Genomic DNA, 16,796 nt, shown 5'->3' with positions numbered 1-16,796 from the left:
TTCTAATTGCCAAAATGACAGTCACTATTTTATACACTGTCAGGTGACAAATCAGGATCACAGTGAGCACCCAATGAGCCTCTAAGGAGAAGAAACATCTGCATCAAAGATCCACATTGTCTGTGGTCTGGTTCTCTTCAGACTTTTTATGGCATGCTTGGTAATCCTCCTGTGTGACAAATGTCTTTCAATGATTTTATCACTATTATAGAATTTAACTCTGTAAAAAGAAGGCTCAGGAATTTAACAAACAGCACCCATGTCCCATTTTTTATATGGAGCCAGGTAAATGTAATTTATAGCCCGTTACATATAACCAGCATCTGCAACCACTACCTCTGCTACTCTCCTCCATTTCAGAAAACAATGGTCAGGGCAGAGCAGAATGGAACTAGCATGACAAAGTCACATGGTAATGGTTAATACTGTATTACTATTATTCTTGCTTGCCCTCGCTCATCTGACTACTTTGGCAGCCATGCACCCAGATGGCACCACATATATAATGTGATACAGAGAGCCGTGTATCTCAGAAACTATGGGACCTGTGAGGAAGTAACTGGCTATTGTAAAAAAAAGATTTAATGATCGCAGCTTGTATTGATGCGGAGAAGTTTATGTTTTAATAGAAGCCATCAGTGGCAACTTCACCTATCCTATCACAGTTTGTAAAATCCATAAAAACTGCTGTAAGGGCTCATTTCTGAAAGTATCTGTGTGTGGTTCATCATTCTACAAACTACCTAAGCTACAACATAAAATAATCTTGAAAGGTCACTTGTGCAGCCACCTGTGAAGAAGATGACCTATGAGCCTGTGGTATTTGTTAGTGAGAATTAGAAGATAGGCTTCCTTAGGATCTTTGTCCTCATATGTGGATACACTCAGGTGTGGGTGCAGAGTCCAGAGCCCAAAGGAGTGACCAATGATGGAGGAAACAGGAAGTAAATTGAAGTTGTAATTTAAACAGTGGTAATTACTGTGAGAAAGTCTTAAGGTGCCCATACACGCTCCGATCCCGGTGTGCGTTCTGGGCTAAAATAGCATTCATCACATCGTATTGCATGCCTTATGCATGCCTTGTGCATGCAATGCGATGCGATGTGATGAAAAGCAAGTACAAAAAGTATGTGCAGCACATACTTTTTGTACTGTGCGATGAGGTGCCGCGGGAGCGTGCACCTCAAAGCACACATCGCACCGCCGGGATCGGAGCGTGTATGGGCTCCTTTAGACTTCGGAACAGGAAACAGTAATAACTGTATTGTCTATGACCGGCATGAAACCGGTAGGAGTAGGAATCAGCAGTAGCTGAAGGATGTCGTCACTGATGTCTGATAATGACCATATATGAATGAAGAGATAAGTATCTTGGAAGACACTGGCAGGTAATGAACTGTATTCTATACGGGTCTTGGAGTACCAAGTGCACATGCACAGAGGGTGTACACCTGGTGATAATCGGTACCAATGCTGGATACCGATGGTAGTTGATATCAGCGTGGACTCAATGAAGGTAACTGGGAAAGGATAGGACCCTTTAAAAGGGGCAGGTGGCCGGACGCCATCTTCACTCCAGTCTAGGATAGAGAAGAGGCAGTACATCCTGGCCGCCTGCCTGACTGCCTGCATGTCCGCTGTCCAGTGATAGTGTGGTCTGCTATATATATATATATATATATATATATATATATATATATATATATATATATATACACACATATATACATATATACATACACACACACACACACACACACACACACACACACACACACACATATATATATATATATATTGGAAAGCAATTGGATGTGAATAAGCGCTAATTGGTACTTGTGAAAAACCAGCTGAAAGTCCAAAGAAGCAGTTCTTTGAAGTGGCACACAACACTAAGTCCCAGAAATCCGGACTGCAGCTACCTCCAGAAATCCCAGAACTCGAGGGGATGAAGTGGAAATCTGTTTAAAATAGAATAGAGGAGCGCTCCATAGTGTAAAACAGTTTTAATGGGTACATAAACAGCACAGGGCAACAGTGTCAACGCAGGCGGTTCTTGTGTTCCCGGCTGTGACCGTGGTGGACCAGTGGAGGGCGCTGGAGAGCCAAAGGCAGAAGGTTTAATGTAGGACATACACGGGGAGATCAGGGCACAGCGAGCCAGAGAGTTGGCGGAGACCAGGAACAGGGGCGCGGAGTCTAACCTGCCAGCGGTATTCACCAGGGAGCCCCGCAAGGAACTTTGGACTTAGCTGCGTCTGACAGGCAGGTCGCGGCCCCCTGCCCTGGTCCTCTGGACGCAGGCAAGGGTGATGATACTTGAGGTTATAACGAAGAAGATGCAATCTGGGGGCTGCAAAGGATTGCACGGGATGTCGACCAATGGGGTAGACAGTGGTGCCGACGGCTGGTGGGTGACTCGGGTATATGCTGGAGCAATAGGACGTGGATGGTAAGTCTCTATAGTACACAGCAGAGGAATGTCGACGCTGGAGTCGACGGAGCCTGTCGGTAGTTCAGGACAAGATGGAGAATGTCGCTGAAGGCTTGGATGCCAATGGTGGTAATGGCGAGGCACCGGTTACTCGACTGCAGAGGTGGAAAAGGCAGGAGTCTTCTGGAGATGGATAGAGCCAGGTAAGTATCGCAGGTGCCGGTAACGCTGGAGTGAGACACAGGGGAGCCTGGAGATCTCGGAGTCTTGGGAACTTCTCTGTCACAGGAGAATACTGAGAGCAGGTAAGCAATTGTTCAAGACAAGGAAGGAAGGCCGCAGGCCGGATTTATCCCCCTTGCTTGTCTGTGATTGGCTGCCTGCTGCAGCACCAATCAATACTGGGGAATGGAGCACACACCGTGATTCAGGTACAGGTGTGCGGGTCATAGGTGAAGCGGATGGACAGCGGGGATTGGTCTGGGGGATCAGCTGACTGTGAGTGTCATGGCGGCACCCATGCTGCCCGGGAACGGCGTGCACTCTGCAGGGAACCATGGCAACGGCCCGTGGGGACACTGGGGACATCACGCCAGATATCAGAAGTCCTGCGGATGACAGGCCTCTCACGTAACACAGACCATCGAGAGGGTAATGACCGATGTTTCCGATGGTGAGATCTGCGGTTTGTGACAGTACCCCCTCCTTTTAGGGTGGGCACCGAACACCCTTTTGGTTTGGAAGGATTTTCTTGGTGAAACTTTTCCCTCAAGCGGGGAGCATGAACGTCCTCGGCATTAGTCCAACTTCTCTCCTCAGGACCATATCCCTTCCAATCAATGAGATACTGAAGGCGTCCATAACGGTGGCGAGAGTCTACGATCTTTTTTATTTCAAATTCAACTCCTCGCTCAGTTCTGACTTGAGGTAATACTGGAGAGGAGCACTGGAACCGGTTTAGGATTAGAGGTCGTAGCAAGGAGACATGAAATGAGTTGGGAATGCGCAGGGATTTGGGTAGTTTTAATTTGTACGCTACTGAATTAATTCTTTGTTCGATGATATATGGACCTATGAATCGGGGTGCAAATTTCATCGAGGGTACCCTCAGCCGTATGTTTCGGGTAGAAAGCCATACTCTGTCGCCAGGACGTAACTCCGGTACCGCACGCCTCTTACGATCAGCAAAGAATTTGTAACGGACAGAGGCTTTTTTCAGGTTGAAGTGCACTTTTTTCCAAATTTGCGAAAAGTGCTTTAGGGCTGCAGTAGCTGCTGGGACTTCGGTGGTTGCTAACGCCTCAAAGCTGGGTGGTCTGGGATGTTGACCATAAACAATGTAGAAGGGAGAGTGGCCTGTGGAAGAATGGTACCTGTAGTTGTGGGCAAAGTCAGCCCAATGGAGTAATTTGGCCCAATCATCCTGGGAAGATGAGACGTACAGGCGCAGGAAGGTCTCAAGGTCCTGATTGACTCTCTCCGTCTGGCCATTGGACTGTGGGTGATAGGCAGATGAAAACTTCAGTTTTATTTGAAGGGCTGAAGACAGCGCCCTCCAAAAACGTGCCACAAATTGCACTCCTCGGTCAGAGACGATCTCTGTCGGCAGGCCATGGCTCTTGAAGATGTGCTGTACGAATAACTGCGCCAGACTAGGAGCAGAGGGTAACCCGGAGAGGGGTATAAATCGGGCCATCTTTGAAAAACGGTCAACTACCACCCAGACGGTGTTGTATTCTTGGGATTTGGGTAACTCTGTGATGAAGTCCATTGAGATGTGCGTCCACGGACGCGTCGGGATAGATAAGGGGCAAAGTTTCCCAGCAGGGATTTGACGAGGAGTCTTATGCTGGGTACAAACAGTACATGATGCCACAAAGTCTTTGACATCTTTTCTTATCTGGGGCCACCAGTAAGATCGTTGGAGAATTTCGAGAGTACCCTGGACGCCAGGGTGTCCGGAGAATAAGGACTTGTGAGCCCAGGACAGCAGTCTTTGGCGGAGCTCAGGGGGTACGAGAGTTTTGCCAGGAGGGGGCACAGGAGACAGTTGCGTGGGAGCAAATGCGATGGGATCAATGATGGGATGATTCTCTGGTACTAGAGGATCCTCTTCCATGGAGCGGGATAAGGCATCAGCCTTCACGTTTTGAGAACCAGGACAATACAAGATTTTAAAAGAAAATCTGGAGAAGAATAAAGACCACCGGGCCTGACGAGGATTCATACACTGAGCCGATTGCAAGTACAGGAGGTTCTTATGATCAGTGTATATAATAACTGGAAACTTGGCTCCTTCCAGGAGATACCTCCATTCCTCGAGTGCTAATTTGATAGCAAGTAACTCCTGATCGCCTATGGAGTAATTTCTCTCTGCTGGTAAGAATTTGCGTGAGAAAAACCCACATGGATGCTGCTTCCCATCCTCGGATGTCTGGGACAGTACTGCACCTACCCCTATGTTAGAGGCATCGACCTCTAGGGAGAAAGGTCGTTCCATATCGGGCTGGGACAGGATGGGTGCAGAGATGAACGACTGTTTCAGCAACTGGAATGCAGATAAGGCCTCTGGGGGCCAGACAGACGGGTTGATTCCCTTGCGGGTGAGAGCGGTAATAGGAGCAATCAGAGTGGAGAAACCTCGGATGAATTTTCGGTAATAGTTGGCGAAGCCGATAAAGCGTTGTACGGCTTTCAATGTGGTGGGTTGAGACCACCCAGTTATGGCTTCCAATTTCTCGGGATCCATGCTCAGTTGTGACCCGGAAATTATGTATCCTAGAAATGGAACAGAGGGAACCTCAAATGTACATTTGGAGATCTTGCCGTAGAGTTGATTTTTCCTGAGACGGTGGAGAACCTCTTTGACTTGGGAACGATGTGAATGCAAATCTCTGGAGAATATTAGAATGTCGTCCAAGTAAACCACAAGGCAGACGTACAGCATGTCCCGGAAGATTTCATTAACGAATTGTTGAAAGACAGCTGGGGCGTTGCAGAGGCCGAAGGGCATCACTAAATACTCGTAGTGACCATCCCTCGTATTGAATGCAGTCTTCCACTCGTCTCCCTTGCGGATACGTATCAGGTTGTATGCCCCACGGAGGTCCAGCTTGGTAAAGAGGGTGGCACCTTTCACCCGATCGAATAATTCTGTAATCAAGGGGAGCGGATAGCTGTTTTTGACTGTAATGTTATTTAGCCCTCTGTAATCAATACAAGGTCGCAGACCACCATCTTTTTTTTTTACAAAAAAGAATCCTGCGCCCACTGGGGACTTCGAGGGCCTGATGAAACCTTTCTGTAAGTTCTCACGAATATATGTAGACATGGCTTGAGTCTCGGGGACCGATAATGGGTATGTACGTCCCTTGGGAGGGGTCTTCCCGGGGAGAAGATCAATTGGACAATCCCACTGACGGTGGGGTGGCAGTGTGTTGGCTGATTGTTCGCAAAACACATCAGAAAAGTCTCTGTAAACTTCGGGGAGACCAGGCAAAGAGGTGGCGACGGCAGAGCGCACAGGTATCACAGGATTAAGGCAATGCTGATGACAATGAAGACTCCATTGCTCTAATTGTAAAAGCGACCAGTTGATGTTGGGGTTGTGGAGCCTGAGCCAGGGGAGACCCAACACAATATCATAAGACGCTTTAGGGATGACAAAAAATTTAATCTGCTCTTGATGTAATGTGCCCACTTTTAGATGAACCGGTCTGGTACAGGCATGTACCTCACTGCCCGGAATTTTACTGCCATCCACTGCTGTGACAATGAGATGAGGATGTAGAGGCATCACGGGAATTTGTAACTTGGTGACAAGGTGTTGAGAAATGAAATTCCCTGCCGACCCGGAGTCGACCAAGGCGGAGCTTGATCTAAGTCCAGCAGGGGTCTCCAGGGACACTGGAAGGGTAAAGTCAGTACAGGGAGGAGACTTTGAGACATGACCTAACCTAACTCCTCCGTTACAGGTTAGGCCTTGGAGTTTCCCGACCGCTCGGGACAATCATTGATGAAGTGACTGGGAGCAGCACAATAAATGCATAGTTTGTTGCGCTGTCGACGGGAACGTTCTTCAGGAGTCAGGCGTGATCTACCTATTTGCATTGGTTCTTCACTCGCAGGGGACTCTGAGCGTACTCGGGGAGTAAACTTGGGAATTAACTTCTTTTGTTTCTCTAGACCTCTTTCTCTGAGGCGGAGATCAATTTTTACACACAAGGAGATTAAGTCTTCCAAAGAATCAGGAAGATCGCGGGTGGCCAGTTCGTCTTTAATGCGGTCTGATACCCCTAGCCAGAACGCGGCTGTCAGGGCTTCGTTATTCCATTGTAACTCAGAGGCTAAAGTCTGGAACTGGATCACATATTGTCCCATGGATCGGGACCCTTGTTTGACCCGTAGTAAATCTGTGGATGCTGAAGTGGAGCGTCCAGGTACATCAAATATACGGCGGAAAGTCTGTATAAACTTGCCATAGTCTGACAACAGGGGATCAGATCTCTCCCATAAAGGTGATACCCAATTGAGGGCGGCGCCAGTTAGCAGGGACACAATGTAGGCTATCTTGATTCTGGCGGTAGGGAAATTGTGCGGAAGAAGTTCAAACTGGATCTGACACTGGTTGGTAAACCCCCGGCAGAGTTTTGGATCGCCGTCATATTTGCTGGGGACTGGTAGCAGGAGGCGAGAGGTTAAAGCAGCGGGTGGAGACAGATTCCCCTGGGCAGTTGACACAGGAGTCGGCAATGATTGCTGCAATGTGTCCAATCGATTGGATACCTCTTGAAGGAATTTTATCACTCGCTGCTGAGTGGCTTCTTGAGTCTCTATTCGAGCGGTAACATCTTGGATGATCGCTGGTCCCACACTGGGGTCTTGAGCCGAGTCCATCGGTCTTGAACAAACTGTCAACGCAGGCGGTTTTTGTGTTCCCGGCTGTGACCGTGGTGGACCAGTGGAGGGCGCTGGAGAGCCAAAGGCAGAAGGTTTAATGTAGGACATACACGGGGAGATCAGGGCACAGCGAGCCAGAGAGTTGGCGGAGACCAGGAACAGGGGCGGTGAGTCTAACCTGCCAGCGGTATTCACCAGGGAGCCCCGCAAGGAACTTTGGACTTAGCTGCGTCTGACAGGCAGGTCGCGGCCCCCTGCCCTGGTCCTCTGGACGCAGGCAAGGGCGATGATACTTGAGGTTATAACGAAGAAGATGCAATCTGGGGGCTGCAGAGGAATGCACGGGATGTCGACCAATGGATTAGACAGTGGTGCCGACGGCTGGTGGGTGACTCGGGTATATGCTGGAGCAATAGGACGTGGATGGTAAGTCTCTATAGTACACAGCAGAGGAATGTCGACGCTGGAGTCGACGGAGCCTGTCGGTAGTTCAGGACAAGATGGAGAATGTCGCTGAAGGCTTGGATGCCAATGGTGGTAATGGCGAGGCACCGGTTACTCAACTGCAGAGGTGGAAAAGGCAGGAGTCTTCTGGAGATGGATAGATCCAGGTAAGTATCGCAGGTGCCGGTAACGCTGGAGTGAGACACAGGGGAGCCTGGAGATCTCGGAGTCTTGGGAACTTCTCTGTCACAGGAGAATACTGAGAGCAGGTAAGCAATTGTTCAAGACAAGGAAGGAAGGCCGCAGGCCGGATTTATCCTCCTTGCTTGTCTGTGATTGGCTGCCTGCTGCAGCACCAATCAATACTGGGGAATGGAGCACACACCGTGATTCAGGTACAGGTGTGCGGGTCATAGGTGAAGCGGATGGACAGCGGGGATTGGTCTGGGGGATCAGCTGACTGTGAGTGTCATGGTGGCACCCATGCTGCCCGGGAACGGCGTGCACTCTGCAGGGAACCATGGCAACGGCCCGCGGGGACACTGGGGACATCACGCCAGATATCAGAAGCCCTGCGGATGACAGGCCTCTCACGTAACACAGACCATCGAGAGGGTAATGACCGATGTTTCCGATGGTGAGATCTGCGGTTTGTGACAAACAGTACCAGATGAGACTCGTACCAGACAAATAGCAGCAGTGGGCTGGTTACCACATGATTCAACAATAGAAATACCCAGGCATGAGCACCAACCGCCGTCCGGAGCGCTGATGTACGTCCACGATCACCCGCTGGAAACAGCGTGCCGGGAAGACAAGCAGGGACCAGCCGGGAACAGCAGCGTCCCCAGGTCATGCCCTATACCTATATATATATATATATATATATATATATATATATATATATATATATATATATATATATATATATATATGGTACTTATTAACTAGCACGGCGCCCGTCGCAGGTGATTGCATACCTTAACTTAAGGTATGCGATCGATTTCAGGGCTATTTTTAGCCTTTTCCCTGACAATTAAAAAATCGCGTCCATCGCATGCCTTAAGTTAAGGCTTGTGATGCGACCGATGCGATGGATGCAATCTTACATAGGGAACAATGTTAAATGGACCCGATTTTTCATTGTATAGCCACCCTTATGGGTATTTGACATGACAAATGCCAACCCCCCCATTGTTAATACCACCCCATGATGAACGCCAACCCGAAGCGTGGCGAGCAGCGGTGGTACGCGTCCTCCGACCTTTTCATACCCCCACTATCCACGTCGGCGTGGAGTTGACTTTATATAGTGTGGCGAGCGCAGCGAGCCACCGAGCCCGAAGCGTGGCGAGCCCCGTGAGGGGCCGCATAATACCTGTGAAGTAATGCGCGTGGGCTCGCCACACTATATAAAGTCAACTCCACGCCGACGTGGATAGTGGGGGTATGAAAAGGTCGGAGGACGCGTACCGCTGCGCTCGCCACGCTTTGGGTTGGCGTTGATCGTGGGGTCACGTTAACAATGGGGGGGGGGGGGTCATTTGACCCATCAGGGTTGGGAAACAATAAAAATTGGGGTCTGGGAGCCATTTAAAATTGGGGCCAATGTAAAATCGTCTCAGGGACCATTTCACATTGATTCCAATGTAAAAATCGTTTCAATCGCATCGCATGCGATTTGGTTGCATGCGATGAACGCAATTTTTTGGGACCCGATGGATACAATCTTGACTGCAGGCGCCATGCTAGGAAATAAGTACCATATAAATATATACACACATACATACATATACATATATATATATATATATATATATATATATAGCACAATGGTTTGCGGCACTCAATGTAACAACTGGACAACTCAAATAAAGCAGCCGACAGGCAATGCAGTAAGTCAACGTTTCGGGTACAGAAACCCTTAATCAAAACATGCATGATACAATGAGGTACTTACTTTTATGCAGAACATCAAGTGCACAACACCCAGTAAAAATCATGACTCCCTGTGAGTGCGCCAACCCTGGCCCTGTGACGTCATCCGGGCGCCGATGGGGTGTCGGTATCAGTCAGGGCGGGGGGCGTGTTAGTGGGAGAGTGACAGGAACCCCGTAACCTAGTGATGAAACAGTACATTGTAATTAAAATCAGAGAAACATGGCAATATCAAATACTAACAGGTAGAAACATGTTTGCGGCTTCACTGTAAGTGTGGTACATTACTTGAGCAAAATACTGTTGTTAATAAGCACAATGTTAAATGCAGTCAAACAATCAACATGAAAAAGTCAACCTTGGCTGATGGTCGACATCACAGAAAAGTGGACATGGAAAATACAAAAGGAAGAAAAATGTTGGTTAAACTTCAGATACCTTATCCGACTAGCACCGTGGTGCTGAAAGCCGAATTTCATAGAAAACACAATAGCGAGGGGTGTTCATTGAGTCCTAGTGGGTGAACCGTCTGCAGACGATCTATCCACCGGGCTTCAAGTCTCAACAGTAACTTGTCCCGATCGCCTCCCCTGATGGACGGGGGAACACTGTCTATCATTTTGTAGCGAATTGAGGGCAACGGGTGTTTAAACTCTTTGAAGTGCCTAGCAACAGGTTGCTCAGCACCTTTCCCTTCCAGGGCCGCCCTGATGGCTGACCTATGGTTGGCAATGCGCTCCTTGAAATGGGTGATGGTTTTGCCTATATAAAATAAACCGCAGGGGCATTTTATATAGTAGATTACGTAGCAACTGCTGCATGTTAGGGGGAATTTGATGAGGAATTTTTCACCTGTCCTTGGGTGGAAAAAATGATCGCCTGTCTCTAAGCTGGAACAGGTCGTGCAACCAATGCACTTGTAATTCCCGTTTTTGCGGGATAAGAAATGAGTCTGTGGTTTGGGGTTATGCTTACTCACATCATTATGCAGTACCCAGTCCTTCAGGTTCTTACCTCTCCTGTAGGAGGGCAAGAAAGAGCTGTTGCGTAGACTGGGAAGGGATTTGCTGGTTGCTACAATAGGCCACACACTTCTGGCAGATTTAGCTAGCATTTTACTATGGGTCGTGTATTTCTGAGTCCAGACAATCTTATTGTCAAGACTTTTGGTGGCAGCTGAATTGAGTACAGTGGTTCTGTTGAGTTTTAACACCTTGGCTTTTGTGTTTTTTAATAACGCATATGGGTAACCTCTTTTAAGAAAATCAGTGATCATGGAGTTGATCTCAACCTCTGCATAATCAATTCTGCTGCAGATTCTGAAAGCTCGCAAGAATTGGGAGTAGGGGAGACCCCATTTCAATGAGGGGGGGGGGTGGTGGCTGGTACTCAGGAGTATGGTGTTGCGGTCAGTCGGCATTTTATAAAAGGGTGGTATGTAATTCATTAATGGAGTTGAGGGTAACAGTAACATCCAGAAAATTAATGGACATGGGATTGCATGTGTATGTGAATTTTATGGAATTATCACAGCCATTGGCCAGCGTCATGAGATCATGGAACTCACACTCACTGTTGGACCAAATTAAGAAAATACTGTCTATATAGCGGTAGAAAACAATGATGGCAGAAGCAACAGTGGGATTTGAGAGAAAGATGTCACGCTCAATCTCATGCATAATTTCGCAAAATGCCAGATCAAGTAATTGTATGAAAAACTGTTTTTCATACAATTACTTTATCTGGCATTGTCGCAAAATTATTTCCTATTTGACAATAGGTTTTATTTGCAATGCTCGGGGGTTGCCATGGGATCTTGTGTGGCCCCCAGCCTTGCAAATATATTTATGTATGAGATTGAACGTGACATCTTTCTCTCAAATCCCACTGTTGCTTCTGCCATCATTGTTTTCTACCGCTATATAGACTATATTTTCTTAATTTGGTCCAAAAGTGATCTCATGACGCTGGCCAATGGCTGTGATAATTCCATAAAATTCACATACACATGCAATCCCACGTCCATTAATTTTCTGGATGTTACTGTTACCCTCAACTCCATTAATGAATTACATACCACCCTTTATAAAAAGCTGACTGACCGCAACACCATACTCCTGAGTACCAGCCACCACCCCCCCTCATTGAAATGGGGTCTCCCCTTCTCCCAATTCTTGCGAGCTTTCAGAATCTGCAGCAGAATTGAGGATGCAGAGGTTGAGATCAACTCCATGATCACTGATTTTCTTAAAAGAGGTTACCCATATGCGTTATTAAAAAACACAAAAGCCAAGGTGTTAAAACTCAACAGAACCACTGTACTCAATTCAGCTGTAACCAAAAGTCTTGACAATAAGATTGTCTGGACTCAGAAATACACGACCCATAGTAAAATGCTAGCTAAATCTGCCAGAAGTGTGTGGCCCATTGTAGCAACCAGCAAATCCCTTCCCAGTCTACGCAACAGCTCTTTCTTGCCCTCCTACAGGAGAGGTAAGAACCTGAAGGACTGGGTAGTGCATAATGATGTGAGTAAGCATAACCCCAAACCACAGACTCATTTCTTATCGCGCAAAAACGGGAATTACAAGTGCATTGGTTGCACGACCTGTTCCAGCTTAGAGACAGGCGATCATTTTTTCCACCCAAGGACAGGTGAAAAATTTCTCATCAAATTCCCCCTAACATGCAGCAGTTGCTACGTAATCTACTATATAAAATGCCCCTGCGGTTTATTTTATATAGGCAAAACCATCACCCATTTCAAGGAGCGCATTGCCAACCATAGGTCAGCCATCAGGGCGGCCCTGGAAGGGAAAGGTGCTGAGCAACCTGTTGCTAGGCACTTCAAAGAGTTTAAACACCCGTTGCCCTCAATTCGCTACAAAATGATAGACAGTGTTCCCCCGTCCATCAGGGGAGGCGATCGGGACAAGTTACTGTTGAGACTTGAAGCCCGGTGGATAGATCGTCTGCAGATGGTTCACCCACTAGGACTCAATGAACACCTCTCGCTATTGTGTTTTCTATGAAATTCGGCTTTCAGCACCACGGTGCTAGTCGGATAAGGTATCTGAAGTTTAACCGACATTTTGCTTCCTTTTGTATTTTCCATGTCCACTTTTCTGTGATGTCGACCATCAGCCAAGGTTGACTTTTTCATGTTGATTGTTTGACTGAATTTAACATTGTGCTTATTACGCAACAGTATTTTGCTCAAGTAATGTACCACACTTACAGTGAAGCCGCAAACATGTTTCTACCTGTTAGTATTTGATATTGCCATGTTTCTCTGATTTTAATTACAATGTATTGTTTCATCACTAGGTTACGGGGTTCCTGTCACTCTCCCACTAACACGCCCCCCGCCCTGACTGATACCGACACCCCATCGGCGCCGGATGACGTCACAGGGCCAGGGTTGGCGCACTCACAGGGAGTCATGATTTTTACTGGGTGTTGTGCACTTGATGTTCTGCATAAAAGTAAGTACCTCATTGTATCATGCATGTCTTGATAAAGGGTTTCAGTACCCGAAACGATGACTTACTGCATTGCCTGTCGGCTGCTGTATTTGAGTTGTCCAGTTGTTACATTGATGAGTGCCGCAAACCATTGTGCTATATGTGTTTCTCTACCTGAGACTGCGGGCACCATACAAGTTGAACCAAGTCCGGGAGAGTGCTGGGTGTATTGGCTATATATATACATACATACATACACATATATATATATATATATATATATATATATATATATATATATATATATATACACACATATACACACACATATTTACACACATACATACATATATCTGGAAAAAGGGTGAGATGGGCGCCTACTAGTGTGTAGTTTAATGATTCAATAGTGGCTCCCACCACCAATATATGACATAACGGCACCCCAACACTTAGAGCAGAACCGTTTCCAGTGGTATCCCACCACTGTTATTTGAGCTTGTCACAATTAATATTTCAGATCCCACTTATTCACCGATCATCTCCAACAGTATATACAATGAAGAAAGATAAAGGAAAGCATAATAGTGTAATATTACAAAAACAGTTTTAATGTCACTGCACAAATGACAATAAAAATGCGTACAATGTTAAAAATCAATGGCGCTTATCTGATACAGGCTCCACACCAGCTCAGTCAGTTCGGCATCCAATGTAAAATAAGAGAGTCCCTCAACGCGTTTCGTCCGTGTTTTTCAACCTGGACTTCCTCAGGAGTAGACTCCTGAGGAAGTCCAGGTTGAAAAACATAAAATCCATAATGCCAGAACATAAAATCCAAAATGCCAAAGTTAAGTAACGTGAAAAAAATAAATAAATGTAAATCGTTTGAGGAGAAACATAAGCTTGCCAATATGCCATTTATGACATGGAGTGGCAAGGAACAACTAAGGCCCTGCCCTATGTTCATCATACATAGTGGTTCAGCTTCACACAATGATCTAAGCCCTCCTCTTCCCTGACAGAAAATTTGAAAAAGAGTAAAGCTGTCATCAAAAACACAGCAAACTGTGCCATGTAAGGTCATGGTATCACAAACCCAAAGGAGAGTCCAAGAGTGTTGATGGTTGCGATGCCTGACCTTCCCATCACTGTGTTGGAAGAGGTGGCTTCTTTCACCTGAGGTTTATTCAGAAGTCCCTGTTTAGATCCAAAACTCTGGATAGGACCTTAAGCATTGTAGTGACACCTAAATCCCTTGATACTGTTGTATCCAATCGCCTGAAAACATCACCAGCAAGTCAATTCTTGTTCATTTTCTCTTCGATTCAGATCAGAGGTAGTCCTGCAGGCCATGACACCAGCATGACTGACTCCTCTTCTATCCGGTATTCCTCCGGAGGATCCTACAGTGCTACACCTACTTCTGTCGCTTCTGCTTTTGCTACTGGGAGTAGTTCATCATCACAGGGGGAAAGTCAGAACACTGCTACATCTTTCACTAAGCAACTGACCATCCAACAGTCCTTTGCAATGAAGACGAAGCATGACAGCGGTCAGCCTATGGCAAAGAGGATAACTGCCATCAGTGGAGTGGGATGTAGACGATTGTTGGAGGTATTGTGTCCCCAGTACCAAATCCCATCTAGATTCCAGTTCCCTAGGAAGGACGATACCCAGGATGTACAGAGACATCTGAAAAAGTGTCCTCAGTGCCCTGATAAATGCATGCATCAGTACTGCGTGGTCAGCTGTGGCTGTTTGTTACCAACTGCTTGCACCAAAGCTTTGAATCAATGGAACAAGCTACTAAGAATTAACACTGGTACTTATATGTTAGTTGGGCACCCACTAAGCTATTTGCTTAGTTTTCCGCCTCCCCTCGCGGGGCTCGCTACACTATATAAAATCAACTCCATGCCGACATGGATAGTGGGGGTATGAGCGTACTAACTATAGTGGGCGCCCAACTAACATATAAAGTACCGCAACACTAGTTGCAACTCATTTTATCCTGTATTAAAATATATAAATTGTAACAGATCAATGTAATAATTAATGCATAGTAATAAATGTAACAATTTATTCAGAAAAGCAGACAATATGATACAATATTGAAAAGCATGTGCATTAAAAGAGCTCAAGAGAAACAAAAAAAAGAGAGAAAAGTTCATATAAGTAATGATATATGTTATTCTCATGGACTCCAGGGTGGTCTTCTTTATTTTAAATGACAATAATCTCGATAAACTTGCACCATAAATAAAGTCAAAACAGCTGTCAAATTTTACATAAATAGAGCAGAAGATGAAATACTGTCCTTAAGAGGAAATGGTAAAATAGATTCTGCAGTCATAATGTACTATATCATCTTTTGTGTGGTACGTATTAGCTTCTCAAATTTGATCTCAGTATAGGGGATTTCAGCACAGTTTGCAAGTACAAAATATATGTCACTACCCTGTCCCCTCCCACTTATAACCCTATCTAGAGAAATATTAGAGTTTGTGCTAATAATGGAATTACATGACATCTGTATGCCAAGTAGTCTGTAATGTTGCCAATTTACTGTGCTTCCATTCTCACAGGCATACAGGCTTTTGTGATCCCGCAGCCATAATGTGTGACAGTGGCTGCCATGGAGATTCGGCCTGGTCCAGGGATATGCTGGCAAATGAATTCCCCACAATGCCTGACTATGAATAAGTCACTTCTTGTCTAGCTTAGACAGGTCATTTATTTTGTAAATGTATTTTATGAAATTATTCAGTAGATCAGAAGTAGGCTTATTAAGAATAAGAATATTATTAGATTAAGAAGTAGTTGCTTAAGCAACTCACATTGTTGCCTCAGGCAATAGGCAAAACGTGAGGAATTCCTTTAGCAAAAACTAACACACACAACTACTGTTTGCATCATTGAATGATAGTCTTAGAGTATACAGTACACAAACACAAATGAATATGAGTTTTTATAATGGATTAGTTTTAGATCGGAACGATTGGAGTCTCCTGAACATTCTGGAGAGTAGGCAAGTATGAGTAAAGCAATACACTCATGTTACATGAGGCTCATTTGAAACAGAATAAAAAACTGATGCTACTCACAATTTGTCTTGTGATTTTGGGACTTGCTCCATATTCCATCATCAGAATTATCCTTCACTCCAAATTCATACAATGTGTTTGGCTTAAGGTTATCGATTACGGTTTCAGTTGTAGGACAAAGCTGGAAAAGCCAATCTTTATTCTTTTCCCTGTAGCGAACTGTGTAAAACCTGTGTGGAAAGGATAGTAGAATTAGATATCCAGCACTCCTGTGGTCATTGCACCAGTGTGATGCTACAAACCTGTAAGATTATCTCTGCATTATATATATATATATATATATATATGTGTGTGTGTGTGTGTGTATATATATATATATATATATATATATATATATATATATATATATATATATATATATATATATATATATATATATATACACACATACATACACACACACATATATATATATATATATATATATATATATACACACAAAAGAAAAGGAGAGCGAGAGCAATGATGAGCATTCAATTTAAAGTATTTTTACGAAAATAATCAAGCTCACAT

General features: G+C 45.4%; 1 protein-coding gene across 20 annotated transcripts in view; it reads right to left on the bottom strand.

Moving 5' to 3' along the window:
- ABI3BP (ABI family member 3 binding protein) overlaps window positions 1–16,796 on the bottom strand; it is a 355,065-nt gene that overhangs the window by 185,054 nt on the left and 153,215 nt on the right. For all 20 annotated transcript variants that reach the window (XM_083174266.1, XM_083174276.1, XM_083174271.1 and 17 more), the window contains exon 5: window positions 16,284–16,453. In XM_083174266.1, the coding sequence (XP_083030392.1) occupies window positions 16,284–16,453 (170 nt within the window). The remainder of the gene's footprint in view (window positions 1–16,283; window positions 16,454–16,796) is intronic.

Source organism: Crinia signifera, chromosome 2, assembly GCF_055691185.1.
Source record: "Crinia signifera chromosome 2, ASM5569118v1, whole genome shotgun sequence".
Classification (NCBI taxonomy): domain Eukaryota; kingdom Metazoa; phylum Chordata; class Amphibia; order Anura; family Myobatrachidae; genus Crinia; species Crinia signifera.
This window is presented reverse-complemented; position numbering and strand designations above follow the sequence as displayed.